General features: G+C 42.9%; 1 protein-coding gene across 8 annotated transcripts in view; it reads right to left on the minus strand.

Moving 5' to 3' along the window:
* Nucleotides 1-27,669, minus strand: part of SCN8A (sodium voltage-gated channel alpha subunit 8) — a 192,284-nt gene that overhangs the window by 53,286 nt on the left and 111,329 nt on the right. For 4 of the 8 annotated variants that reach the window (XM_083169477.1, XM_083169473.1, XM_083169475.1 and 1 more), the window contains exons 8-13: nt 26,210-26,273; nt 20,095-20,236; nt 18,591-18,794; nt 16,845-17,135; nt 15,167-15,517; nt 6,815-6,950 (exon numbers count right to left, since the gene is read on the minus strand). In XM_083169477.1, the coding sequence (XP_083025603.1) occupies nt 6,815-6,950; nt 15,167-15,517; nt 16,845-17,135; nt 18,591-18,794; nt 20,095-20,236; nt 26,210-26,273 (1,188 nt within the window). Of the gene's footprint in view, nt 1-6,814; nt 6,951-15,133; nt 15,518-16,844; nt 17,136-18,590; nt 18,795-20,094; nt 20,237-26,209; nt 26,274-27,669 lie in introns of all 8 variants that reach the window. The other 4 variants (XM_083169471.1, XM_083169474.1, XM_083169469.1 and 1 more) reach the window with 1 other exon arrangement.

Here is a 27,669-nt window from a genome sequence, read left to right on the forward strand (position 1 = left end):
ATCATGTCTCTCCCAGTCACTCGCCCTCAGCCTGCCGCTCCAATCCCCTCCAGGCTGATGCCCCCATTGGTCACCATCGCTGGTGCTCTCCCTGCCTCTGCCGGGCACCCTGCTCCCATCCCTGGCAGTCCCTCATCACTGTGCCGCTGGTCCTTTCCCTGCCGGGCGCCCAGCTCTTATCCCTGCCTTTGGCGGTGGTGGGCACCCAGCGTTCATCTCTGCTCCACTGGTCCTCTCAGTGATAGACAGCCATTGGCACTGCAGAGCTGTACTGCCAGCGATTGTCCAGTAGAATTTGGATTTGCAGCCTGCGGTTGGAGAAAAGGACGGCGTGCAGACTGCAGTACAGGAGTGGGCAGAAGGCCTTTAAGGCCCATTCAGCTGCACACAGATTGAGCGCTGGAAACACAGGGAGTTTTGCCACTCACTCATCCTGCAGCTGCTGACGGGGGGTCTTGCAGTAGTATACTCACTGATATACCCTCTCCCAGCAGGTAACTTCAGCATGCGCTGATTAACTGCCTGACACCCCACTCTCTCACCCATACTCTCTGCCTTACCCCCTCTCTGTTACCTCTCTATATGCCTAACACCGCTCTCTCCCCTCTATCTTCCTGCCTGACCCCCCCACACTCTCTGCCTGACACCCCTCACTATCTTTGGTACTCTTTACCTAGAACGGCGCCCATCGCGACCATCGCGACCATCGTGTGCACTAAAAATCGGGTGCGATGGCCGCGATTTCCCATAGGGACCAATGTTAAAAGTCAGATTGGACGCGATTTTAGTGTTCAATGCCTCAATGGCCGCGATTTTTACATAGGAAACAATGTTAAATGGGCCACAGAGCCCAAATAGTCACCGTGAAGTCTGAAATGGCCCCCACAATTGTTAACGCCACCCCACGATCAACGTCAACCCGAAGCGTGGCGAGCGCAGCGAGCCCGCGAGGGGCGGCGGTACGCGTCCTACAACCTTTTCATACCCACACTATCCACGTCGGCGTGGAGTTGAGAATAGAATAGTGTGGCGAGCGCAGCGAGCCACCGAGCCCGAAGCGTGGCGAGCGCAGCGAGCCCTGCGAGGGGACGCGGATACCTTCACAGTTATACGCGTCCCCTCGCGGGCTTCCCAGGTGTCCATGGCGACGCGGACACCTGTGAAGCCCGCGAAGGGACGCGTTTACCTGTGAAGGTATCCGCGTCCGCTCGCCACGCTTCGGGCTCAGTGGCTCGCTGCGCTCGCCACACTATTCTATTCTCAACTCCACGCCGACGTGGATAGTGGGGGTATGAAAAGGTCGGAGGACGCGTACCGCCGGCGCTCGCCACGCTTCGGGTTCACGTTGATCGTGGGGTGGCGTTAACAATTGTGGGGGCCATTTCAGAGTTCAAGGGCACTATTAGGGCTCTGTGGCCCATTTAACATTGTTTCCTATGGCCAAATCGCGGGCATTGAGGCATTTAACAGTAAAATCGCGTCCAATCACCGTTTTAACATTGATCCCTATGGGAAAATCGCGGGCATCGCGTCGCACCCGTTTTTAATGTACCCGCGATGGCCGCGATTTTTTACCCCCGACGCCCGCGATTCCAATCGCGGGCGCCGTTCTAGGTAAAGAGTACCCTATCTTCTCTTTGCCTACCCCCCCCCCCCTCACACCTCTCTTTCCCTCTGCCTGGCCCCCCTCTCTCTCTATCGCTCACTGTCTTAACACGCTCTCTCTCCCACCTCTGTCTGTCTCTGCCTAACCCCCCTCTCCCACCCTCTCTCTACCTGACCCCTCTCTCATCCCTGCGTCGCTGGTCCTCTCTCTGTCTGTTCTCTGCCTAACTTATTTTACTTAACAGATGAAAAGTGTTTATACCATGGCGAAAAAAGCAAGATAAAGCCTTCAGTGTTAGGGCAAAGTAGGCAAAACAGTTTAGGATGCACTATTGCCGGAGTTTGATTATTTACCAGTGGCCATCCATTTTGGAACAGCTTGTGCAATTTGAGATAAGCACATCTCTTTTTGAACTCACCACCAAAAATGCCTCCTCCTCTCCTGACCAGGCTGCTGCAGGCTAGGACCAGCAAGAGACATGCCCAGGCAGTTCCACCATTGATCCTCTACCCTTATATCAGCTACTAGGAGCCCCTGACATATATGGAGGCATGATTAAAGCTATTAGGGAAGCTACTGGCTCCCTGCTGCCTGCACAAACTACCTGCATAACTAATCAGCTCTCACGGCTCACAAAGAGCATGCAGTTAGGACACTGAGCCTAGAGTGGATGAACTGTTTTCTAATATACAGTACTGTATCTCAACTGAAAAAAACATCATGCCAAGCAAGAAAGATCCCATGATGATATATGGAACAAGCTAGATGACCTTGACTATAGGCCAAGAAGAAACAACCTCAGAGTAATAGGTATTCTGGGATCTGTAAAGGGAGCGGCATTGTTTGATTTTATCCATAATACCCTTACATCTCTACAGATGTCTGTAGGGAATTAATGATAGAGTGAGCACAGTGTATACAGTCGTGTGAACAGCCATGAGTAGTCCTACTTCAGTACCAGAATTACTTGCACAATGAAGCCTCTTAGACTGCCTCAGGTGAACACTGTTACCTTTCCTGGTAGAATATATTGGAATTTCTATCTTCAATACGTTAAAATACCAGTCTGGCCTCTGGTGGTCGTTGATGCTTTAATACATTTATTTTCATAATGTTTTTGATAACTGCTGTCCATGGGATGGTGTTAATGTCTGCCCCTGTTCTTCCCAGAGGCTCGAAAGTAGTCATATAAACTTTAATGTCTCTTCTGTGGTTTGACTTTCATAAGGAAGTGGATAATTTTTCCCACATACAAATTCTAAAACAAGGTGGAGTAAGCTTGGGAAGAAAATAGATTGAGGAATTCCTTCTTCTGAAGAAGTCCCGTTTGTGCTCTGGATAGCGTACTGGAGCAGCATTATTCTCATGTTACTTCCCAGAAAAAAAAAAAAAAATTGTCAATTACCTAAAAGCACAACACCTCTTAACTGATGCTTTTCATAATCATCAATCTGCTGCTGCTACTTCTCTTTACCTATTACTCTGAGGTTGTTTCTTCATTTACCCTACAGCTAAGACACATTATGAGGCTCTATTTACTCTTTTAGTAAGATTATAGATTTGATAAATTCGGTAATAAGTAGGGAAGCCAATCCCGGGGCATTTTTTCAATCCCGGGATTCGGGATTGAAAAATGCTCAATCCCGGGATTCCCGGGATTGACTTTCCTAATAAAAAAACCACCCTGGCCGCCCCGCATTTGCTTACTTTTGTGGCCGGGTTGCTGGGTGGGTGGGCAGTTTCATACTGCCAAGACCCCGGGTTGTTGTTTGCTGGCTAGGTGGGCGGGCTGGAGTGCGCCTTCGTAGTCCGGGAGCCATGGGGAGCGGGACTGCGGACTCTGCAGTGTCGCTTGCTGTGGGTGGGAGTGACCTCTGATGTCACGCTGAGAGGTCACGCTGCGCAGTGCTCTCCGGGTATGGGAGAAGCCGGGCAGAGTCTGAGCGTGTGCTCAGACGCTGCCCGGCATTAGACTGTGCATGGCAATCTCCAATCCCGGGATTGAAATCCCGGTGTTTTGGGCGCCAAATCCCGGGATCCCGCCGATTCCGATCCCAGGATTGGCCACCCTAGTAATAAGGCAGGCAGGCTTCTTACTAGATTATCGGTAGGAAAATATCCTTCTATGGTTGCACATACTTTAAAATTGCCTGATGATTCTGTAACCTTCTCTAGTGAGCAAATAGCTGGTGTAATGAAAGATAACAGCCGCATTGTGTGAGTATACAGCGTAAGGTATGTCTTCTTTCCATAATCCAGCCCTTACGTCCTACCGCAGAATTCAGGCATGGTCTTGGGCACAAGACTGGCGCCAAGCTAAGCCAATTTATTTATGGTTTGGTGGGAGGCCAGCTCAGTTTGGTCTGGCCACCACTTTGGTGCCAGTCTGGTGTCATGGCATAGATATATAGATTATATATCTTCATTTGCAAGGGTAACCCCGATGATATGGAGGAGTTTTGTGAGCACTTAAACAATAATTCAAATAATATCAAGCTAACATATAATATTAGTAGAGAAAGTGTGGAGTCTTTGGACCATATGATCTATGTTGATGAAGGAAAATTGAAAACTAAGAATTTTGTAAATAAAACATAATGCAACTCTGTTATAGATTACATTAGCAACCATCACCACAATTGGATACGTAGTATTCTGCAGAGTAAGTTTCTGTGAATACGGAGGATTTGCATGGAATTGGAATACGTACAAGCAGAGACTCCAGGCAAAAGGATATGACCTAAACATTATCAATGATGCGAAATGAAAAGTCATGGAGATGGAAAGGTCTGTAGCTATTTGCAGTAAAACAGTACTGAAAAAAAGAGAATTAGGGGTACTGTTCATTACCGTTCCTTACAAAATTTAACTCCAACTATAAACAAATTGACGGTATCCTAAAAAGCATTGGAAGATTTTTTTTCCACTTCTCAAAGAGCACACTGAAAAGAAGGGCTGATATCATCATGATTAGGTTGGTCAGAAGTGCAATCAATACACTGATACCACCTAATGTTATTAAAAGGGTTTCTATAAATGCAGCTCTTGCAGCCTGATCAGATCAGAAGATTCAGCTAAAGATCCACGGGAGTGCGCATCGGACCAAAATCGGCCGATTTTCGACCGGTTATCGGTAAACATCGGTCGATATATCAGCCGATTTATCGGAAATCGGCCAATCGGCCCAAAAATCGTTCTAGTGTGTGGGCACCTTAAAGGTGCCCATACACTTGTAAGATTTATCTTCAGATCTGGCTGGTTGGAACAAAAACATGGTTATGGATGAGTGACAGTTTGTCAGTTTCCAGCATTTCCAAGCTAATGGTCAACTGTCATTTGCTCTCATCCATAACCATGTTTTTGTTCCAACCAGCCAGATCTGAAGATAAATCTGCATGTGTATGGCCACCTTTAGACTTGCAAGAGCACAGATCAAAGGTAAAGAATAAATCTATGCAGACTAACAAAATCTTTAAAATGAAGGAATTCATAACTTGTAACTCCAAATTCTGCATATATTTATTAGAATGTAGTTGCAAAAAGCAATATATAGGCCGCACCACTCAAATGCTAAACATAAGTTGGGCAGAGAATGTGGGTTCTATTAAGAAGGGACTTGAGATCCAAAATGTGTCGCTGTAGCTATAAGAAGACCCATGGGGGTAAGATTAAACATTTGGGGGGAAATTTACTAAGATGGGAATAAGACCACATGTGATGTTGCTATGGGCAACCAATCAGACGCTACTTCTTATTTATTTAACACCCTCTAGAAGATAGTAGACAGGATCTGATTGGTTGCCCATAGCAACATCACATGTGAAGTCTTATTCCCATCATAGTAAATTTCCCCCCCTGGTCTCTTTTTGTGGCATCAATTCTAATTGGAATGGAAATGAAGAACGTCTACAGATGGTGCGCGGCTCATGCTTGCAGGGGCTCGCTTCAATCCATTCGCCAGCTGCCTGAAGGGGGCACGAGACTCTCGCGCAGCCCGTTCCCACGGAGCTCCCCGCCGCCTCCTGTGCCTGTCCCCACCGCCTCCCTGACCCCCACCCCCCGCGAACCTGCCCGTCTCCCTCAAGCGTAGACGGGCAGGGTCACACCGCCCAGTGACTGGGGTGCGCGCGTGTGTGAGACGCACGCGAGTCCCAGTCTGATGGAGTCCCTCTCTGCCACCGCTCGCCAGCGGGGAGGATCTGGCGAGCGCTAACAATAAAAGAGAGGGGCTCCATCTATATATGATGAAAACATTAGAATCCAAGGGGTTAAACGTTGAATTCCAAATGAGGCGTTTTTTATGAAGATATTTTTAAGTGGTGTTTTAATATGTCCTATATTCTCCATATTTTAGCATTTAAGTATGTCTATGTAATTTATGGAAATATGATATGCAGATAGTAATTTTTTTTTTCTGCATATTTTTTCATGTCGGGCTACTCCAAAATGGCAGAATTCATTATCTTTTTATGCATAGGGAACCGGGGATCTATGATACCATGGCGCAGTTTCAGAGGGCGGCATACCATATACCTGTCCTGACGAAGGGGGAGACCCCGAAACATTGGCGCTGTATGACTGATTAAACCAGTCCACTTTCACCTTACTGAGAGTCCCTGAGTGCCCTTTCTTCCAGTGTGTATATATATATATATATATATATATATATATACACTGTATAGTATATCTTTTTTTAAACTATTCGTGAAAATAGAGTACATGCCAGATCAGGGAATACAATATAAAATATATTAAAAAAAAAAGCCTGCTACATCTTTGTAGCAGCCACCAGCAGCCGGCTGTCGCCAGGGGCGCTCGTGCATGAGACGTTCGCGCACCCTGTGGCAACGGAGCCTGCTGCCGGTCCCCGTCGCCGGTCCCCGCCGCCGTCGCCGCTGGTCCCTCTCGCCGCCCGAACCCCCCCTCCCGAACTGGGCAGCGTCTCCCTGAAGCGAAGATGGGAAGGGAGACGCTGCCCAGCCGCCGTGATACTGGGGCACGCGCGTCCCAGTCCCCATCACCGGCGCTCCCCAGTGAAGGGGATCTGGCGGGCACTGGCAACAGATGAAGAAGGCTTCATCTGTACTTAATAATATCACAAAGTAATGTGGAATATGTGTGCACTATATATAAATAACTGATATTAAATAAAAATAATACCAATGGCCACCAGAGGCTACATAAAAAGAACAAACAAGTGTGCTGTACCTTCTACAAGGGTCTGTGTGAGAACACTCAAAACACTGTTGGTTCTGTTCTTCTTTGAGAATAATGCATTCAGCTGGTCCATGGACACCCGGAGAGATCCAGAAAGTCTCTTCTTAATCTCCACTTCTGTTGTATGCTACAAAATAATGCACTGTGTTACATGAGAGGGAAAGGGAGTCTCAATTTACACTTTTATACGGAAATAGCAGCACTTACCTATTCAATGCTGATGTTTCCGACAGCATTGAAGGCAGTCAGATCCGACATTTTTTTAAAGTCATATCTGTTTTGTTCAAAACAGACGCGGATTATCAAATCCACGGTTGTTTTTCAACAATCTGTGGTCATTTTCGCAGATCCACTGACTTTTCAACTTTCGTCAGTTTCAAATTATAAATCCTGAATGTTATGTTACTGTTGGATTGGACGTTCCGGCTGTCGAGATGTTCTGACAGTCGGTATCCCAGATTGAATACCTCCCTAAATCTGTTTCAGTTGAAGGTGTAGATTCACTTTAATATGAAGTCCTACTGAATAGTACTTGAACACTTATTTATGTTACACTACAGCACAAGTCTTCAACCTGTGGCCCTCCAGATGTTGTGGAACTACATTTCCCAGCATTCCCTGACAGTTTTGGCATGCTCTTATAGGAAAAAATGTGGTAATGCATGTTGGAACATGTAGTTTCACAACATCTGGAGGGCCACAGGTTGAATACCAATGCACTACAGCAACACGAGCATAATAAGTAACCTGAAACGTTCTCTTATGTACAGTATCTTACTTCAAATAACATTACTTAATTTTTTTAATTAAAATTAACGGTAAATATAATTTTTTTACATTTTAATTAGTTTTTTATTTTATTACATACTGCCATCTACACTAGTAGAGTGAAATAAAAATAGGAGTACTATGCTTGGGAAAGGCAAATGACTATGCTTTCTAAAAACTAAGTATCAAAAAGAGTTGAGATTATACCGAAAAATATAAAAAAGAGGCAGACCAGATAGGCCAAGACGTTCTTATCTGCCATCAAACTCTATGTTTCTATATATGATTGAGTAAATATAGTAAAGAAAATCACTCCTTTGATTTTGGAATACCGTTTTCTCTTTTTCTAGAAAACGGAAAATGTTTGTCATCTTATAGGAATAACGTGGTCACATATGAAAAATTTTGTAGTTTGATGAATGTGTCCCATCTGTCCTAGGGCCTTATTTTGATTGATTCGCTCCCTGCACGCTTGAACAGGGGAGCGATGTCTTCTGTCTGAGCATTTTTGCGCATGTGCATACGGTGGGTGCGAGCGGGCATGGCGAACTGCTAGTTCGCCGTCCCGTTCACATCTAGCCGTGTGGGAGGGAGGCGTGGGGCAGCGGCGAGGGGCTGCGCCCATAGGAATACCCTGCGTTTCACAGGTGTTCCCATGAAAATGCTGGATGTTGCCATGGAAATTAGGCAGTGACGCGGATGCCGGGGTCGGACAGCTTTCATCAGCGGATGTCAGCTGCACGTCCTCTTTCCGTAAAGGGAGCACGCAGAGCTAAGACACCAGAGAGTGTCTTAGTTTTGCGTGCACCTTCCTAATAATTTCATGGTTGGCAACCATCGTATGATTTGGCACCTGCACCCAAGATTGTGAATGGATGTTTATGCGAGTGGCATCTATCCACATGCATACATTAGTGATTAACTACAGTGTCCAGCATTTTCACCCCATTTATATCAATGTGGACATTCATTCAATGGCCCATTTCTTCCAATAAGTTTTAATGCAGTGGTAGCCAACTCTAGTCCTCAAGAGCTACCAACAGTTCACATTTCCAGAGCACCTAGCTGGTGCACAGTTGCACTCATTACTCCCTTACACATTGTAAAAGTTCCACATGTGGAGCTAATTACTTCACTTCACTGATTCTGTGAGGAGATCTGGAAAACTTTGGGCCTTATGCTGGCCACACATCAGACCAGCTTTACGCCAATCATCAAACTAGTTGCTTGGATGGAATAAAAATATGGTACTGGATAGGAGTAAAGGACAATCAGAAATGTGCTCACAAACACAGGAAAATGGACAAAAACATTCAGTCAAATTGTTTAAATCAAACAGGTTCAACTACAGTACTGTGTCTGAGTGACAGTTTTTGTCCTTTTCCATATTTTGGGAGCACATTTCTGCAGTAAATATTACATCTGCTCCCATCAAGTACCATATTTTTATTCCGTCCAAGCAACTAGTTGGATGGTTGGAGGAAAGTTGGTTTGATGTGTGGCCAGCATTATTTTGGTTCACTCCTTCTGGCAAATTCCTTCTTAGATGGACAAAACCATGTGCACTGCAGGGGGGCAGATGTAAAATGTGCAGAGAGAATTAGATTTGGGTGGGTTATTTTGTTTCTGTGCAGGGAAAATACTGACTGCTTTATTTTTACACTGCAATATAGATCTCACTTTGAAATAAAACCCCACCCAAATCTAACTTTCTCTGCACAGTGCGCAGTGTACATAGTTGTGTCCATTGTCCATCTAAGAAGGAATTTGCCAGAAGGCGTGAACCAGAATAAGGCCCATTAACTGTTGGTAGCTTTTGATGATTGGAGTTGGCTACACCAGGTTTAATGCATGTGCAAATTTTCACTTAATTGGCTGTAGTCTCTAATGTAGTGTATTATCTGGTACTTATGTAGTATCTGGGCTGCCAATTTTCTGATTGTATGCCTTACCTTAAAGGCATACAATCAGATGCGATTCGACGCGATTTTTGGCAAAATCGCATCGAATCGCATCCGATTTCTTAAAAAGTATTCTGTGTCCCCTCGCGGAGCTCGCTACGCTCGCCACGCTTCGGGCTCGGTGGCTCGCTACGCTCGGCACAGGTTTATATCCAACTCCATGCCCACTTGGATAGTGGGGAAAGGAAAAGGACCCCTTTTTCCCATTGAATTATATGTTAAAATGGACTCAAACCATTTTAACATTAAATCCTATGGAAAAATCGGGACCATCGCATCGCATACGATTTGGTCGCATGCTATGCAATACGATGCTACAGATCCGACCCGATTTCTAAATCGGACGCCCAGATACTACATAAGTACCTATTATCTATCTATCTATTATTTTGCACACCTATGTGCCATTTTATGTAGTTGGGGTACTTGGGGAGTTGCCCAAACCCACAACACCCAAAGAGGCATTTGAAATATCGTTTGAGTTTGCCGGTGGTGAAGGATGCCGGCCAATTCCAGAATTTTTCTTTAAAGTGGCAATCATTTAAAAGGCAAAAGCATGCCCAGTTAATGATTGCCACTTTAAAAAAAATTAAGAGAACCCCACTACATATGCCTCATTATATGTGCTGTCCTCTGGGATAAGGTTATATGTTATGTTATGGTATTATTCTATAATTACAGTATGTTTTTGTTTTCATTTTTTTTCTTTTAGCTATTTGACCTGTAGTTGTACATTTTTTAGACCATGCATCATGCTACATTTAGGGTACCCATGCTAGGTTAGAGGGAAAACTGAAGTAGTTCTACATTAGGCTAACATGCTAGCTACAGTATACCATAAAGGATAAGGATAACATAACTTAACATAAATGATAAAAGATACATTAAAATCATTTGGGTTTCTGAGGCAAAAGCATACTGGAATTTACAGATCTATAGAGATACATTGCTGTTTGCATGAGTTGAATAAAATGACACAAATTGCGGAGTTTACCTTTGAATAGGAGTGTGTGATTTACTGATTTAGCTGCTGTGAAAGGCTTTCCGGGAATGTAAACTTACAGTGAAAATGTAATAACATAATTAATGTTTGATCTGCATCTCATCACTGTTGAACGTAAACAGTAAAGGAATAGACAGATAGTGCATTCTCGTATCATGCTGAATAAGACATTAGAAATATACTTTAATGCTTTCTTGAATGGGATGTGGTCCAAATTAGGTTTAGGTCGTGGGAGGGGGAGGGGGAGGGTTAGGGCTAAGCATTAGGGGGTGGGGGGTGCTAGAATTAGACTGCAGATAGGGACGGTTAGGTTTAGGTTGCAGGAGGGGGAGTGTTAGGGCTAGGCATTGGGGGGTGGGGGGTGATTAGACTGCAGATAGGGACGGTTAGGTTTAGGTTGCGGGAGGGGGAGGGTTAGGGCTAGGCATTAGGGGGTGGGGGGTGTTAGGATTAGACTGCAGATAGGGACGGTTAGGTCTTCAAACTGTGGCCCTCCAGATGTTGTGAAACTACATATCCCAGCATGCCTTGCCACAGTTTTAACACTCCCGTATAACAAAACTGTGGCAAGGCATGCTGGGATTTGTAGTTTCACAACATCTGGAGGGCCGCAGTTTGAAGACCCATGGTTTAGGTTGAAGGAGGGGGAGTTTTAGGGCAAGGCATTGGGGGGTGGGGGTGCTAGAATTAGACTGCAGATAGGGACGGTTAGGTTTAGGTTGCAGGAGGGGGAGTGTTAGGGCTAGGCATTGGGGGTGCTAGAATTAGACTGCAGATAGGGACAGTTAGGTTTAGGTTGCAGGAGGGGGAGTGTTAGGGCTAAGCATTAGGGGGTGGGGGTTTTAGGATTAGACTGCAGATAGGGACGGTTAGGTTTAGGTTGCAGGAGGGGGAGTGTTAGGGCTAGGCGTTGGGGGTGTTAGAATTAGACTGCAGATAGGGACAGTTAGGTTTAGGTTGCAGGAGGGGGAGTGTTAGGGATAGGCATTAGGGGGTGGGGGGTGTTAGGATTAGACTGCAGATAGGGACGGTTAGGTTTAGGTTGCAGGAGGGGGAGGGTTAGGGCTAGGCATTAGGGGGTGGGGGTGCTAGAATTAGACTGCAGATAGGGACGGTTAGGTTTAGGTTGCAGGAGGGAGAGGGTTAGGGCTAGGCATTAGGGGGTGGGGGGTGTTAGGATTAGACTGCAGATAGGGACGGTTAGGTTTAGGTTGCAGGAGGGGGAGTGTTAGGGCTAGGCATTAGGGGGTGGGGGGTGTTAGGATTAGACTGCAGATAGGGACGGTTAGGTTTAGGTTGCAGGAGGGGGAGGTTAGGGAGGATATGGTCACTAGGTCTACAAGCAGATGGTCGACAAGCATTAAGCTCAACCTGCATTAAGGTCAACATGACTGTAGATTGACATGGGTTAGGTCGACAGGGTCATTAGGTCGACACAAGCATTAGGTCGACATGGGGAAGGTCGACAGTCAAAAGTCAACAGGCGGTATTTCAGGCCCTACCATCCACTAGGGCCTTGATGGCTAACCTTGACACTCCAGATGTTTTTAAACTACACATCCCAGCATGCACTGCTTCAGATTTAGCATGCCAAAATAGCCAAACTGAAGCAGAGCATGCTGGGATGTGTAGTTTAAAAACATCTGGAGTGTCAAGGTTAGCCATCAAGGCACTGGGGCGTGGTGGGAGAATAAAACAGTGTGCTGAGCATAGCAAAGAATCGTGCCCGAAGCATGGCGAGCGCAGCGGTGCTATGTTTCAGTGTCCATTTCGACTATGCAATTTTTTTTTTTAAACCCCATGTCAACCTTTTGAATGTCGACCTTCCCCATGTTGACCTAATGCTTGTGTTGACCTAATGACCCTGTTGACCTAACCCATGACTTAACCTATGTTGACCTTCCTGCATGTCGACCGTAATGCATGTCAACCTAATGGTGTCAACCTAATGCTTGTCGCTTGTCGACCATCATGCTGTCTACCTAATCATCCAATGATCCACAAAATTGTTACCTCCATCTATCAGGATTTTGGTCATCAGGATCTTGCTGTCGGTCATCAGACTGACAGGATCCAGACTAATGGGATTCTGTTCTCAACCCCTTTGACTGTATATGGATTAAAGCTAAAGGATAAAGAGATCAACTACAATTAAGGCTGATACATTTAGCTGGTGAGCAAATTTTCTGGTGAGGCTTAATACACTGTTTTGAATGTACTGGAATCAATCACTACAGGTTGAGTATCCCCTATCCGAAATGCTCGGGACCGCGATTTTTTTGTAGCCATACTTACCTGTCCCCTGATGGTGTCCGGTGGTCCCTCGGCGTCCGCGCAGTCCCCGGGCGTCCACAGCAGGCCTCCGGCATCTTCTCCTGGTCTCCAGCAGTCCCAGGAATGCATTGCGCGAGTGTGCGCGCGCACCGGTGACGTCACCGGCGCGCGCGCACACTCGCGCAATGCATTCCTGGGACCGCTGGAGACCCTGGAGAAGATGCCGGAGGCCTGCTGTGGACGCCCGGGGACTTGGTAAGTATGAAAAGAGGGTTAGGGGGTTAAAAAAAAAAATAAATTTGAATGATTCCAAAAACCACGGTTTTTGGAATAATTTGGATAAGGGATGTCCGGATACCGGATACTCAACCTGTATTTACATAGGGTGTGATTCTGAGTCATGTGCTGCGGGTACCGCAGCTTTTCTCTACAGATGCTTTTTTACTTAATTCAAATGCTAGTGCAAGAATCCGCCCAAGTAAGCTGCCAATTAGCATGTCACCTGTTCTAGCAAAGCAAGATGCAACCACCATCATTAGTATTTTCAGTTGCATCCAATTTCCAGACCTTTTGCAATACGAAAGTGAAACAAGCTTTATAGGAGCTTTTTCCATCATTTTACAGATGTGTCCACATATATCTAGCCTCCTTTCACGTTAAACAGCCCTCCTAGACTCTACAGTACAAGGTGTCTTTTTCCAAGAAACCACTGTAACATTCTGGGTGAAATTGAATAGGATGAGAGATTCAGAAAGTGAGAGATATTGTAAGAAATCTCCAGTTTTTTTTAAAGTGGCAATCCAGTAGACGGCAAAACCAGTTTGTTTTGCAGTGTAAATAATTGTCGCTTTAAAAAACCTGGAGATTTCTTACTTTTCGAGTCACAAGGAGCCTGCGCGTTTTGTATAATGCTAATTATATTGCATGAAGAAGAGATGTATGTGAACACATCTGTATCTAATTTCTTGTTATGCAAACAAAGTCTTGTTTACTCACTGCAATGGCCAACTAGACATGTATGCCTAGACCGTTATATGCCATTAATACCCTCAACTACTCCCCCTGGCCTGTGCAAACTTCTGCTGCATGGCAAACACTGCTATCTTTCCTCATAAACTCCTGCTATTTAGTGGATAGCTGAGGTTAAATATCAGGAAGAAAGGGACGGGTCTAAAAGGCTCTCTCCTCCTCCACTGCTCCTTACCTCTCTTCACTGATCTCTATCCACACTCCCTCTCGTTCTCTTCGCTCCATCGCTGACCGCCGACTGACCTCTCACCTAATCACCTCCTCCCACTCCCGTGTCCAAGACTTCTCTCGCGCTGCCCCCCTGCACTGGAACAACCTCCCACCACCCATCAGGCTTTCTGCTTCCCTTACCTCCTTCAAGCGCTCTCTCAAAATCCACTTTTTTTCGACTAGCCTATCCCTCCTCCTAACCTCTTTTGATCCTCCTATCCTGCCTCCGTTCCCATCAGTTCCTACTTTCCTATTGTTTTTCGTTCGTCCACCCACCTCCTTTTAGTATGTTAACTCTTATGAGTAGGGCCCTCCTTCCTCACGTACTCACCCTACCTCTTTACCTCACCTGTGCTCCTGTCCTGTTCTTCCCTTCCTCTACTTCATCCTCAGTCTGCTCGACAATTTTGACACCTACTTCTGAACTGATGCTGATTTTAGTTCTACCAGCTATACCCCTATTTATACTGTATTTTTCAACACACCCTGTACGTTACCTTGTAATTTGTTTTTTGTTTGCTATGTACGGCACTGCGGACACTTCGTGGCGCCTTATAAATAAACATACTACTACTACTACTATGAGGCACCTCAGTATCACAGTTGTGTATTTATCCTCGTGTACAGTACATATTGGTTTAAAGCACAAAATATCTGCTTCAATTCTGTGTGTCAAATGTACAGTACCTAAAGCAATTCTGAAAACCTTGTCACAGAATTAAATATATATGTGAACATTATTTTCCTGTGCTTTATTTTTTGCTACCAAGCTGAAGGAAACCACCTTATATTGCTATAGATGTAAGTTACTACAAATGTAAATTTCCAGCATGTTTTTGGATCTGTGTTAGACATACAGTAGCAAAGTAAGTTAATTTAAGGCACAACAGAAAAAAAAAGACAAAAAATAATTCTCTACAGGTTTCTAAAAAGGTTAGCAAAGGTTAGGAAAAACCAGTACTCATTCCACCAGGGTAGGATCTAACTGAGTGTTTGAGGGCGGCATACAGGAAGCAGAAGGGTAGACCGCCATGCCTAGACTAAACTACTCATATACTTCCTTACGCTGTCATCGGTAGCTGCCTTATCTATTTTCACCTCAGGCAGAAGACGTCCACCAGGGATATTGGAACCCGGACCACCAATTAATGAGACCACGCCATTGCAATCCACAGCACTGCTCCGTTTAACGTTTCTTCGCATGTTGGGCAAAATGCGGGATGATCGGCTTCCCTGGCTGTAGCCACTGTTGTAACTGTTTGTCCGATTATGTCTGACTGGGATGAATAGGGAGTCTCGTCTTCCTTCACTTTCCTCCACTGTACTATGTTCATCGTCTGCAAACTCGTTTTCAGAAACGGGATCTCTAAAACTTCTTCGAAAACTGAAGATGCTGCTTTTGCTGTTATGTCTAGACAGATAAGGAGAGCCTGGGATGCTGAGTAGAGACTGCAATAAGAAGTGCAAATTGCATTTTAAATACCTGAGCAATAACACGGATAAAGGATAATACAATATAGAGACATTGCTTTAGTTTTTTATGTTGTTTTATTTTTTCCTTCATTTTTACTTTCTTTTTGCCATTTATTTTATATGATTTTTCTGTTTTAGTTTTCAAATTAAAATTAAAAGGAGTCTGAAACAAAACACTGAAATAAGACAGACTGCAACTGACAGTGTAGGACTGAGGCATTAAGGGCCCACCAGAGGAATGCAGTGGTAGGGGCCCATGTTAAGGGCAGTGGCCAGTCTGCAGAGGGGGCTGTGGCCAGTCTGCTGAGGGGGCTGTGGCCAGCCTCCACAGAGGCTTGGATAACTATTAGATAATGCATTTTCTGGGCCCTTTGATAATTACAGTATATATAGTAAATACTGTTAGTGCATACATAACATATCACATTAATTACAGCAGTGCACTGTAGAAAATACACTATAGTACAGTGCATCATAAGGTAACATAAGTATAATGTATAATTCAAGTGCACAGTCTGGAACCTGATCCTAGAAGAGGTGGTGGGCCCCCAAGAAATGGGGCCCACCAGGGTTTCCGCTGTTCCCCTGTGGGCCAGTTTAAGCCTGGTTACTGAATAAAACCCATAGCAAAGACAATGAAAATTAAATATAAATGCAAAAGGGTGTACTGTATCATAAATTAAGAAGACACTATGGAATATTATCTTTTGGGGACTGTGTTGTAAACAAAAATCTAATAAAATAAAAAATCACTGTGGGTAGGCCAATAGGATATTTCCGTCATACTGTAGCAAAACCCTTGACATTTTTAAAAATAAAGTCGATCCAAAAAGAAAGCCCATAAGCATTTCACTACATGATGACACAGCCAAACACCATTTGCTGGAATACCGACTACAGGACTATGGTCTCTGTACTACTCCTTGGAGAGTAATTGAAAGGACAAAAATAAAGGGGTCTATTTAATAAAGTACAAAACTGCCATGTCACAGGCTAGATTTGAAAAATTAGTTAGAACCTGGTTGGTTGGTACTTTATCTATGTCCACACAGCTTTCCATGGCTTAGTACATTGAACATATATATATATATATATATATATATATATATATAGGTGATGGTGCTAAAGGGCATATGACATACAGTATATGTATTTGTATATGTATTTTAAGATGTATACAGTTCTGCATGTGGGTGGTAAACTGCAAACTGCAGTAATTCACGCCTGTTTAGCAAACAATTCTGCATCCGTTTCCTAAAGAGCTATTGTACAACACTGTATGTTTTATTTCCCAATACAATACCTGGTCCATGATTGAAAATTTTCTTCCCAGCCTGGTGTCAGGGTACCAAAACCCCTTTCTTCTCATACCATCTTCAGATTCGGATTTATACACCTTTTCATTGTCTCCTTTCTCCTCCCCTTCAGACAGTTCTTTCTGTTTTCTTTTCCTTCTGCGATTCCTTCTTTCTTTTGCACTCTTAGAACTCAATTTAGACAGTTCTGAAGATGTCTGGGACATCCTGGCATCCCCTTCCTCATCTTCCACAGCATCTTCAGTAACTGTACCAGCGGATGTAGCCATTGCTGCTGCCTGCCCGGAAACAAAACAAACACCATATTGTACAAATAATGTACTAGTAACTATTTAATTTACAAAGTACTTCAAGATATTTGCCCACAATTGTTTAGATGAACTAAATCTCATATTTATAACTAATGTTCTTTTAAAGGTACTGTTATTTATTGCACCATCAATGGGTACATAAATAGAAGTTTAAATATGTTTCAAGATTTGAAAAATCTGTTTGATACTGTGAAATGCGTTCGGTGTAAATGACAGTTGACCATTTGCTTTGAAATGCTGGAAAACTGCCAAAAACTGTCACTCATCCATTACCATGTTTTTGTTCCAACCAGCCCAATCTGACAATCGATCTGTAGATGTATGGCCACCTTAAGCCAATGCTGTTTCCAACCACTTCATTAACATATGCAGCATACAAAGGGAATCCTTAAAAGTGGGCAACATCACAGAGGGATCCAATTGCTAAAAGGAACCTGTAGACAAACTGCTTGTGGTAACATTCTCTGAGACTATTTAAATATTACTATCCATTTATGTCACTATGACAGATAAAACAATTTGTGGGAACAGACACCAATATTCCTGTCTCTGATTGATCTATGAACTGACTGGCGTCTGGTTTGTGACAGAGACTATGGACCTATTTTTTAATAACTATTAAGAGGTATCCAATTAGCCTCAAAGAAACATGATGTTTCACCTTTATTTTTTGGGGACTATCAAATTAGATCGCACCACTGCATCATGTATTATACTTTGCCTGCCTGAGGCAGGTGAAACACACTCCCTAATAAACCATAGCATGTGCGGCTTATCGGGACTAATTGGAAAGCACTGGGCGAATCAGTGGTTGTGGGTAATTAGATACCACCCTTAATATGAACAAAATTGCAGATTGCTATTAAGGATGCAAATCCCGGGGCATTTTTTTTGTCTCCCTAATAAAAGACCCGCCTCTGCCACCCAAACCAGCCACCCTGCAAATTTACTCACATGGGCGGCGGGAGCGGTATAGGCTGCGGCGGTGCAGCCAAGAGTGGAGCTGGCAGCAGAGCGGGAGTGCGGCTGTGCAGCGTGACCTCTGAACACAGGAGCAGCTGGGCAGCATCTGAGTGGGTGCTCAGATGTTGCCCGGCATTAGACAGTGCATGCACAGTCTAATCCCAAAATCCCAGGATTGGAAACTCTATTTCATCCTGGCAATTTTAGTGCAAAGTCCTGGGAAAAACTGGTAAACAGGAATAATTGTGGGAATTGTTACGCTTACACACTGTAAGCGTAACAATTCCCACTGTCTGTGTTACTGACTGAGATGTAGAAGAGGTGGCCATTTTTTTGGCATGACATCATGACATCATCAGCACTGCGCCTCCTTGATAGATTCGGCCCCTTAATCTGTAACGCTACTAATGTAGAAATGACATAAAGAATAGTTTCGTATTATTCATATTGTGGCCAGACCTGGTCTTCCTGAATTTTCTTCAACTGCTCCAGCATTGCTTTGAATTCATGTTCCTTTTGTTCTGCTTCCTCCAGTGTTGCTTGGTTTTGTTCTTCATAGGCCATAGCTACTACAGCCAGAATTAAATTCACCAGGTAAAATGAGCCAACAAAGATGACCAAAACAAAGAAGATCATGTATGTTTTTCCAGAAGCACGAAGGGACTAAGTAATAAAAAAAAAACAATTAATATATTTTTTGCATTCTTACTGAACATCAATAGTTTCAACATTCCTGTATAATGTGCAAATAAATATACATGTGAGCAAAATGAATGTGTTATATGTACAAAACAGAGGCAAACACTCTCTGTGGCTGTACCAATATGAATGAGAATTCTGGAGGCGGTGACAACAATGAGCCAGGTTATATTCTCATTAAAATTGATTTACACCACAAAATAGCTCCATTTGTATGATAGAAACCCAAAATATATTGATGGTAAGTACTGGGGTTAGGTTAGACACTAGGGAGAGGGTAAAAATTAGGCTGCAGGAGGGGGGGATACGGGCTAGGATGCAGTTGCGGTTAGGCTGTGACCACACATAGCAGCCGAGCAAGTCTCATTCAACAGGACCCGCTTGGCCAGAAGGATCCTGCCAAAGGCTACTATGCAGCCACCCACACATACATATGGACTGGATGGTGGCACAACCGGATTTAAGGAGGAACACATGCATTTGAATGTACGTGTTCACCCAGTGTGGCTGTGTTCCACTTGAAATCCAGTTAGCAATGCCCCCACACATCCTCCTTAAGGCCAAGCAGGTCACGCTGAACTGGACCTGCTTGGCCACTATGTGTGACCCCAGCCTAAGGCTGCTTGTGAGGTAGGTAAGGTAGGGTTAAAATACTTACCATGATCCCTCATGATTCTGGCCATCATGATCCCAACTTTTAGTATTTCAATACCATACCTTGTACCTCGGTACAGGGCCAGCAGGGGAGGGAGCTTGTACCTGCAACACCTTTTGTGAAACCACTAGTGCCACCATCACCTGCACCCACGATTGCCTCAAAGCAAGCACAATGAAGCTCTAGCTGATCTACACTACGCAGGCCCCCATGCACAAGCACAAGAAAAGAGGGCACATTGCATTGTCTCCCCTCTAGACAATGTAGTTTCCAGCCCAAGGTACACTTTAAGTGTAGCATGTTAAGAACCTGGTTCGGAGGAACATGACAAGCAGATTACATACCGTATTTGCCGGCATATAAGACGACTTTTTCCCCCTGAAAAACATGCCTCCAAGTGGGGGTCGTCTTATACGCCGGGTGCACTTCGTAGACAGTACATATAGCCCCAAGGTTTACACTTTTATACATGTCATACCCACATGTCAAACCCACATGCAGTAATGTGTCAATGCATGTTATAGTTTAATTACAATTCATCTCTTAACAAAGTATAAAACTTGTGCAAAAGTGGCAGGATGTTTAAATTGAGGCATTAAGTGTACTTACTAACTGGTACAAGTTTTCCCAAAAATCCTGAGTCATAAGGCGAAATAAGGCCAGAAAGGCCCAACTAAATGTATCAAAGTTTGTGTAGCCGAAGTTTGGATTTCTGCCTGCTTTCATGCATGTGTATCCCTCCGGGCATTGCCTAAAACACAAGAATGAACTGTAAATAAATATCAACCTGCGTATATATGTATATTACAATACAACTGTTCTCTATGGAGAATTTCCCATGCACCCTTTCTGATTTTATCATCATTCCAAAAGGACTTTCCTTGTGCCAGCAGACCTCACATTTCCCTGTTATAACCATTATAGGCAACCTAGATCTGAGTTGCCCACAAAGACGCTGTAGTTGCGGATGGCCAAAGAAGCCTTATTTGTTACAATCTAATCATGAGACATTCTGTAGGAGCAACAAGTGGGTTTGTATGACTGAGAATAGAAACCCATGCCACCCACTGTTAGTATGCCATCTACAGCAACCGTCTTCAAAACTACCGGGTCTTGTATCAGTGCAATGCTAGATAAAGTAGATCAGTCAAAAATGGGTTTCCAAATTACACGGAGTATAAGATACATGCCCACAAGACTGTGGCTCTGTGCGTTCATACTGTCACTACCCAGTTCCCTTCCCAAAATGCTAATTTTAACAGAAAGACAGATCCTGCCAAGTTCTGCCTGACTCGAAATAGGATGGACATGCATGGACATGTGCACATCTGCAATTGTGCTTCCTTGCTCCAGCTAAAATATACTTATCTAAGCATTAAGAATATATATTGCCAAGAAGTTGTAGCAATCTGATCTTTAGAATTCAGGATTTATGTTGCAGATTTAGGATTAACGGATTAATAAAATACAGATTTGGAAATTGCGACACTATAAAAAAACAAAAAACATGTTCAGTTGGGGTTTTTATAGTTATTGTACAGATGTGTTCACATACATTTAGCCTCCGCAAGTAGTAAACAGCCCTTCGAGTCCTGTACTATGGTGTAACATACATAGGGCCTTATTCTAGATCACTCTTTCTGACAAAATCCTTCTTAGATGGACAAAATCCTTCTTAGATGGACAAAACCATGTGCACAGAAACAAAAGAACTCACCCAAATCTAATTCTCTCTGCACATGTTACATCTGCCCCCCCTGCAGTGCACATGGTTTTGTCCATCTAAGAAGATTTTGTCAGAAAGAGTGAACTAGAATAACCCCCATAGTAACATAGTAATTAAGGCTGGAAAAAGACATTAGTCCATTGAGTTCATCCTATCTAATTTGTAACTACTGACTTGAGTAAGTCATATCTATAAGATTCCCTTAGAGGCCAAAAATGTATCCAGTTTTTATTTAAATTCATTAACAGTAGTTGCTGTAACCACGAATGATTTCCAGAATTTTACTGCTCTAATAGGTCCTTATTCAGATCTGATTGCAGTACAAATTTTGTTTGGAAAATGGGCAAAACCATGTGCACTGCAGGTGGGGTAGATGTGCAGAGAGAGTTAAATTTGGGTGGTGTGTGTTGAAACTGAAATCTAAATTGCAGTGTAAGAATAAAGAAGCCAGTATTAACCCTGCACAGAAACAAAATAACTCACCAAAATGTAACTCTCTGCACATGTTACATCTGCCCCATCTGTAGCGCACATGGTTTTGCACATTTTCCAAACAAATTTGTACTGCGATCAGATCTGAATAAAGGCCATAGTGAAGAATCATGTGATGCATTAGCATCAAGCGTATTTTTGTGCTGATTTCTCTATTAAAAAGAATCTTGTGTACATTGATATGTGATTAGCATGCACAAGCAGGCTTTGCTGATTAAAATTATATGCGGCATGATTATCTTCTATGTGCGACTGCAGCTCTATGTATCTTACAGTGTTTCCCTGGAAACGCAGCATTTCATCCAACAAAAGACTCCCTACGTCAGCAGAGTTGCACAGGAATTACTAGCTCATTAACGCCGCATCTCGCAGTGCATGGCGTATTGAGGCTAGATGTGTGAAGATCTGTATATTAATCCATCAATGTTTGTTCACATATATACAGTAGAAAGAACATTTATAAGGGATTTTGTGTACACTACACGTGCCCTACAGTAGTTCATAAGCAACCATCAAATTATAATCACAAGTGTCCTGTAGGAAAAATGTGTAATTGTTCATGGGTTGTGTCCTCTAATGAAATTGCAGCATGGTTCATTTGTTTCCAACCATCACAGGAGAGTGTGACCTACTGTATGTACAGTAAGTGTTCCCTTAGGGAAGCAGTGGTTATACTGTCAGCACAGGTTAATATTGCCCATATAATCCAGCATAATCATTGAGAATTTACAGGGGGTTATTCTGATTCACTCAGAAAGGCACAATCAATCTCTAATGGACAAAACCATGTGCACTGCAGGTGGGGCTGATGTAATATGTGCAGAGAGAGTTATATTTGGGTGGGGGTACTTCAAACTGATATCTATATTGCAGTGTAAAAAAAAAAGCAGCCAGTATTTACCCTGCACAGAAACAATAAAACACCCAAATCTAACTCTCTCTGTACAAGTTACATCAGCCCCACCTGAATTGCATATGGTTTTGTCCATTAGAGAGTGATTGTGCCTTTCTGAGTGAATCAGAACAACCTCCACAGTACATACATTCCTGTGAAAAAATCCACGTTTTATATATATATCAGGACATAGTAAACAATTCTCTAGTTTCCAGCAGGTCCAAAAACTTACCAATCTAATTGTATAAGTAAAAAGAAATTACACAAACAGTTTGTGTTAAATTTGAGTCCTGTGCAACCTGTATCCCTCACGTACACCTTTTTAGTGTCCTCACATCATAAAGATATCCTGCCTGTGTTATGACGTGGTTGGGAGGATCTGGTGGGGACTCTTAAGCCCTGTATACACGTGATTTAGCCTATACGGGGTGTTGGTTGCTAGGAGCTCTCTCCCACGACCAGCCCGGTACTGGTCGCTGGTTGGGGGAGCATGCTCCTGCAACCAGAGACTTTCTCCTGCAGTGACTCCATTTTTGTCAGCGACCATCGCTATTCGCTAATGAAAGCTGGACACTCAGCGATTTGGTCACTGAGCGATATTAAGTCAAAATTGCTAGCGATCAAATTGCTCAGCAATCAAATCGCCTCGTGTGTTTAGAGCTTTGGTGATGAGGATTGCGAGATGGCCCTGGAAGATCCCTGTAAAACTACTACATCTATATGGTTTTAACAAATCCAGTTATTTGTTTTACACAGAACTTATTTAACTGTTTGTTTGGTGCATTTTGGAGGCCGGCATTCTGTCCTCCGTCCCAAGTGTGGCAATGCTCAGGGGACTTTCTGTCGCTTATTATGGGAGTGTTCTGTGGTTCAGCATTCTGGGTTCAGGTGAAATCTGCTATGTCTCATGCTTGTATTCAGTGCTTACTGCTAAATTCTGTCGCCTAGGAGCTAGGAAGGATAATGAGTTAGATAAATACAGTGTCCAATACGCTATTAATTTGTGTGGACTTGCTAAGCTATGTATGTTCTGCTCCTGGATGGCTTCCAGAGGCCCAGTTATTTCAGAGTGGGTTTCCTTGGTGAATGCCATTGTGGAACATGAGCAATACTGTATATGTATTTTGTCCATAAAACAGGCACTAAATTTGGCCATATCTGGACCACAGTAGCTGGAGTCTATGTGTCCTCGCACTAATCCACATAGCAAACTTTGTGTATTTCTATGTCAATTATTTTCTTTTCTTCTACTACTTCTTTTGTTCAGTTTGTATTCCGAGTGTGGCTTTTTTTTTTTTAAATGTATTTACTGATATATCGTATTGTACTTGATTGTTTCTACAGTTTGTTTAGTGTAAAGATGCCCATACATGGTGCGATTTGCGGGTGCGATGCGACCCATGCTCCTGCGCACATCCCACCGCACAGATAACAATGTATGTGCTGCGCATAATTTTTGAACTAGGTACTGATTGCATCACACACAAATCCCATGCAAATCGCATACGATTTGCGTGCGATGTGATCTAGACCAAAACACATGCAATTATTGCACCGTGTATGGGCACCTTTAGGTTGTTGTTTTTTTGCTTTCTTTTTTCTATAAGCTGTTTATAAGCTGTTTATATAATTTCATATTAGTAGTTCTGAATGGTCCTGCATTTATTACTTTTGATATAGCAGGTTATCTGTATGGTCCATTACCACATTTGAATATACTAAAATATTGGGAATATATGCACTCTAATCTGTTATTTGAACACTCACAATGACCAGGCCCGCCAAAAGAGAGGTCAAAGGGGACAGCTGACCCGGGCCCGACGATTGGTGGGGCCCCAGAATCAGCCTCTCGTCCCTGCAGTCAGCCGCCCGGCACTCGATTGCTGTGGGTGGCTGACACATAAACCAACCCCCCATCAAGCATTTTTGCGACCGCGGTGCTGCAGGGACTCGGGAGGGGAAGCTGCCTGGGTATGCCTGTCATATCATGCAGCTTCCGGCTGCACCTTATACACACTGACATGAGCGCCGCCTCATTATGACTAATGTGTAATTGGCATTATAGTGTGTGGTATAAGTAATGGGCATTAACATGTATGGTATCATTTGTAATGGGCATTATGGTTTGTGGCCTAATGTGTAATAGGCATTATGGTGTGTGGCATAATATGTAATGGACATCATAGTGTGTATAGAAATATGTAATGAGCATTATAGTGTGTGGCATAATGTGCAATGGGCATTACGGTGTGTGGTAGAATGTAGAATGTGTAGTAGGCATTACAGTGTGTGGCATAATATGTAGTAGCTGTCAGTTCAGAGGTGAGACTGTCTGCACTGGGGGCAGCTATTAAATGGGACTTCTTGCCACCAATATGCCCACTATCCCTCCCTGCTCCACACAACTACTAGTGCTTAAGGGGGTGGGGAGCACCCAGAAATATCAATGTATGGGGCCCCAAGATTTCTGTTGCCGGCCCTGGCAATGACATACGCTATGTCTATGCTGGCTGTCTTTAGCTCCATGTGTATATTCTGCATATTATGTTGTTTCTGTCTATTTTGGATATTTTTAGTACTGGCTTACAAGACAACCTTATTTAAAAAAAGTGTGAAAAAGTAAATGTACCCTCTCTAATTCCAAATCAATAAAGTAGCAATGTGAGCAAAGTGCTGCTTATAAGATGATTAAGCATGTGCTACACCCTCTAGAAAAAAGGAGACCTTTAGCAGATTGGTCTGGAACTTTCAGGTGCCAGAGAGGCAACTGTTGCTGTGAATAAGCCTGGAAAGGCAATTTCTAAATAATTTGAACCCCATCATTCTACTGTCTGAAAGATAATGCAAAAATGAAAAGCAGTGGACAAGACAGTTGTCAGTCCTCCCAAGACTTGGTGTCCCAAAAGATTCACTCAAAGTTTAATCCATGTGATGCCCTGAATAATCACTTTCATGGATCTGCAGCTTACATTTTAATGTTGAGGACTGTTAATGTGAAAAATTTTACTGATTTCATGGTTGGCCAGAGGAAGCCTCTGATAGACCACACCAAAGTTTGATTAAGTATAACACAAGAATCTCATACTAGCCATCAAGCGAGGCGGTGAAGCAGTGATGAGGCCCTCAAACTCATTATGTACACCACAAATGTATTTTGGAAAGATCAAGTCAAAGTACAGCTGTGTATAAATGAGGGCCATCATACATGAATAGGAATCCAAAATTTGATCATTTCAATTAATTGCTGATAATTATTGTTCTGCATCTTATTGAACATGTATTGGAAACATTGCTCCAAAATGTCTTCTTTATGTTGCTTTAATTGGCCAATAAGGAATAGATGATGACTAGATGATTTTTTTGCCTTGTAAAATCACAGATCTGAAATACGGTGTCTGCACTTCCAAAATCCGAATAACATTTACCATTATGCATTTAACCAATGATGCAACAAATAGTTTCTGAAAAGTGTAGGCTATAACAATATGCTCCTAAACATCAAAATTCAAACCACTGTTATGAATGCTGTCAAAATAAACCCTACTCCCCGATACTTATCATCATATCACATAAGAAGTGTACTGTAAGTGTAAGTAGTATAAATTACTTACCCTGCATCCGAACTATTGCCGCAGAGTATTGGATCAACGGCTCCATGAATTTTGTAAAAGTTTGCTGAAAATTTGGACACGATATATATTAAAGTAACTAAAAACAGTTATACAGTACAAACAATATAGAGTTTAATACATTTAGATCTACCTAATATACCATAGAACATTTTAGACTTATGCAATCCAATATGCAGTATAATACATAAAATATAGGGAAAAATAAAACATTTGTAAGAAAGTAATTTAAATACTAATTTAAAAATGTAATATTTATATTCAAAATGCTAATATTTACATAAAAAATAATTACAAGTAAATACAAACATCAGTTTAATAATGTAATAATAAGATTCAGTGAAAATTGGCTTCTTATCATTATTATCAACAAAAGTAATGTAAAGGCCCCCATAAACTAGTGCAATTTTGCTCTATTTTGCCCGATTTCACACAATTTCGATGGATCGGGCTGAGAAATCGAGTGAAATCAGGCCAAGTCGCATGTGTTTGTCATCCAATCTCATATGCGGAAACTTGCGCATCGGGTCAGAGGTCGGACGTGCTGCACATAATATAAATCGTAAGTGCAGCCATCAGTGGACATTGAGGGTACTTTTTAGCACCCGAGATGTATCGCATTCGACTTCCTTTGACTTCCCCATCAGTTCCCCGGGAGTTCTTTTACATGCAATAAATCACATGCTATTTATTGCATGCAAAAAATGGCACATCAAGTGCGGATGAGCTGCCGGGTGAGCTTAAGGGAAATCGACTCCGACTTGCCCTTAAGACAAGTCAGACTATTGTCTTAAGATTGTATAAACGCATAATTAAAGAAACAAGGGACAAAGGCAGTCATTTACAATGAGATAGAAAGAGATGTCAATGGTCAAATACTGTAACTGCGTATCATTCTGTGCATTTTTTGGAGACCCTTCTCCACTGTGGCTAAATTTGTCCCGATGCCCGTGTTGAATGCTATTTGTGTTGCTGGACCCAAACAGATGAGGGTAAAAGACTTTAATAAAAAGCATATACTAGTTCCATTCATGCTTGCCCCTTTTCGCATAGAACATTTCCAATTAACTAATCAAATGTATTTCTATTCATTATAATTTAACTTGAGAAAGTAAAGAGACAAGTGGCCTACTATTGTAATATGGTGCAATATTTGTATCCATATCTGTCTTCCTGTGTCCATCCAGGTGATGCTCACTGTTTGTGCACTAACATGTGCAAACAACTGACCTCACAATAAAGGCCTTTTGTAACCTGAATGTTCTATATTATTCTCTTTTCCATAAAAACAACAATTTACTTTATCACATAATAACTTAACTCAATCTATCCATTATTCAGGGAAATGTTGCCTGTATGCAGAAGAATCTATTTTATGCAACAACAACAAAAAGTATAAATAATAAAGCAACAGAGAAAATAAAAAAGGACATGGAAGAGTG

Source organism: Crinia signifera, chromosome 2 (assembly GCF_055691185.1).
Source record: "Crinia signifera chromosome 2, ASM5569118v1, whole genome shotgun sequence".
NCBI lineage: Eukaryota > Metazoa > Chordata > Amphibia > Anura > Myobatrachidae > Crinia > Crinia signifera.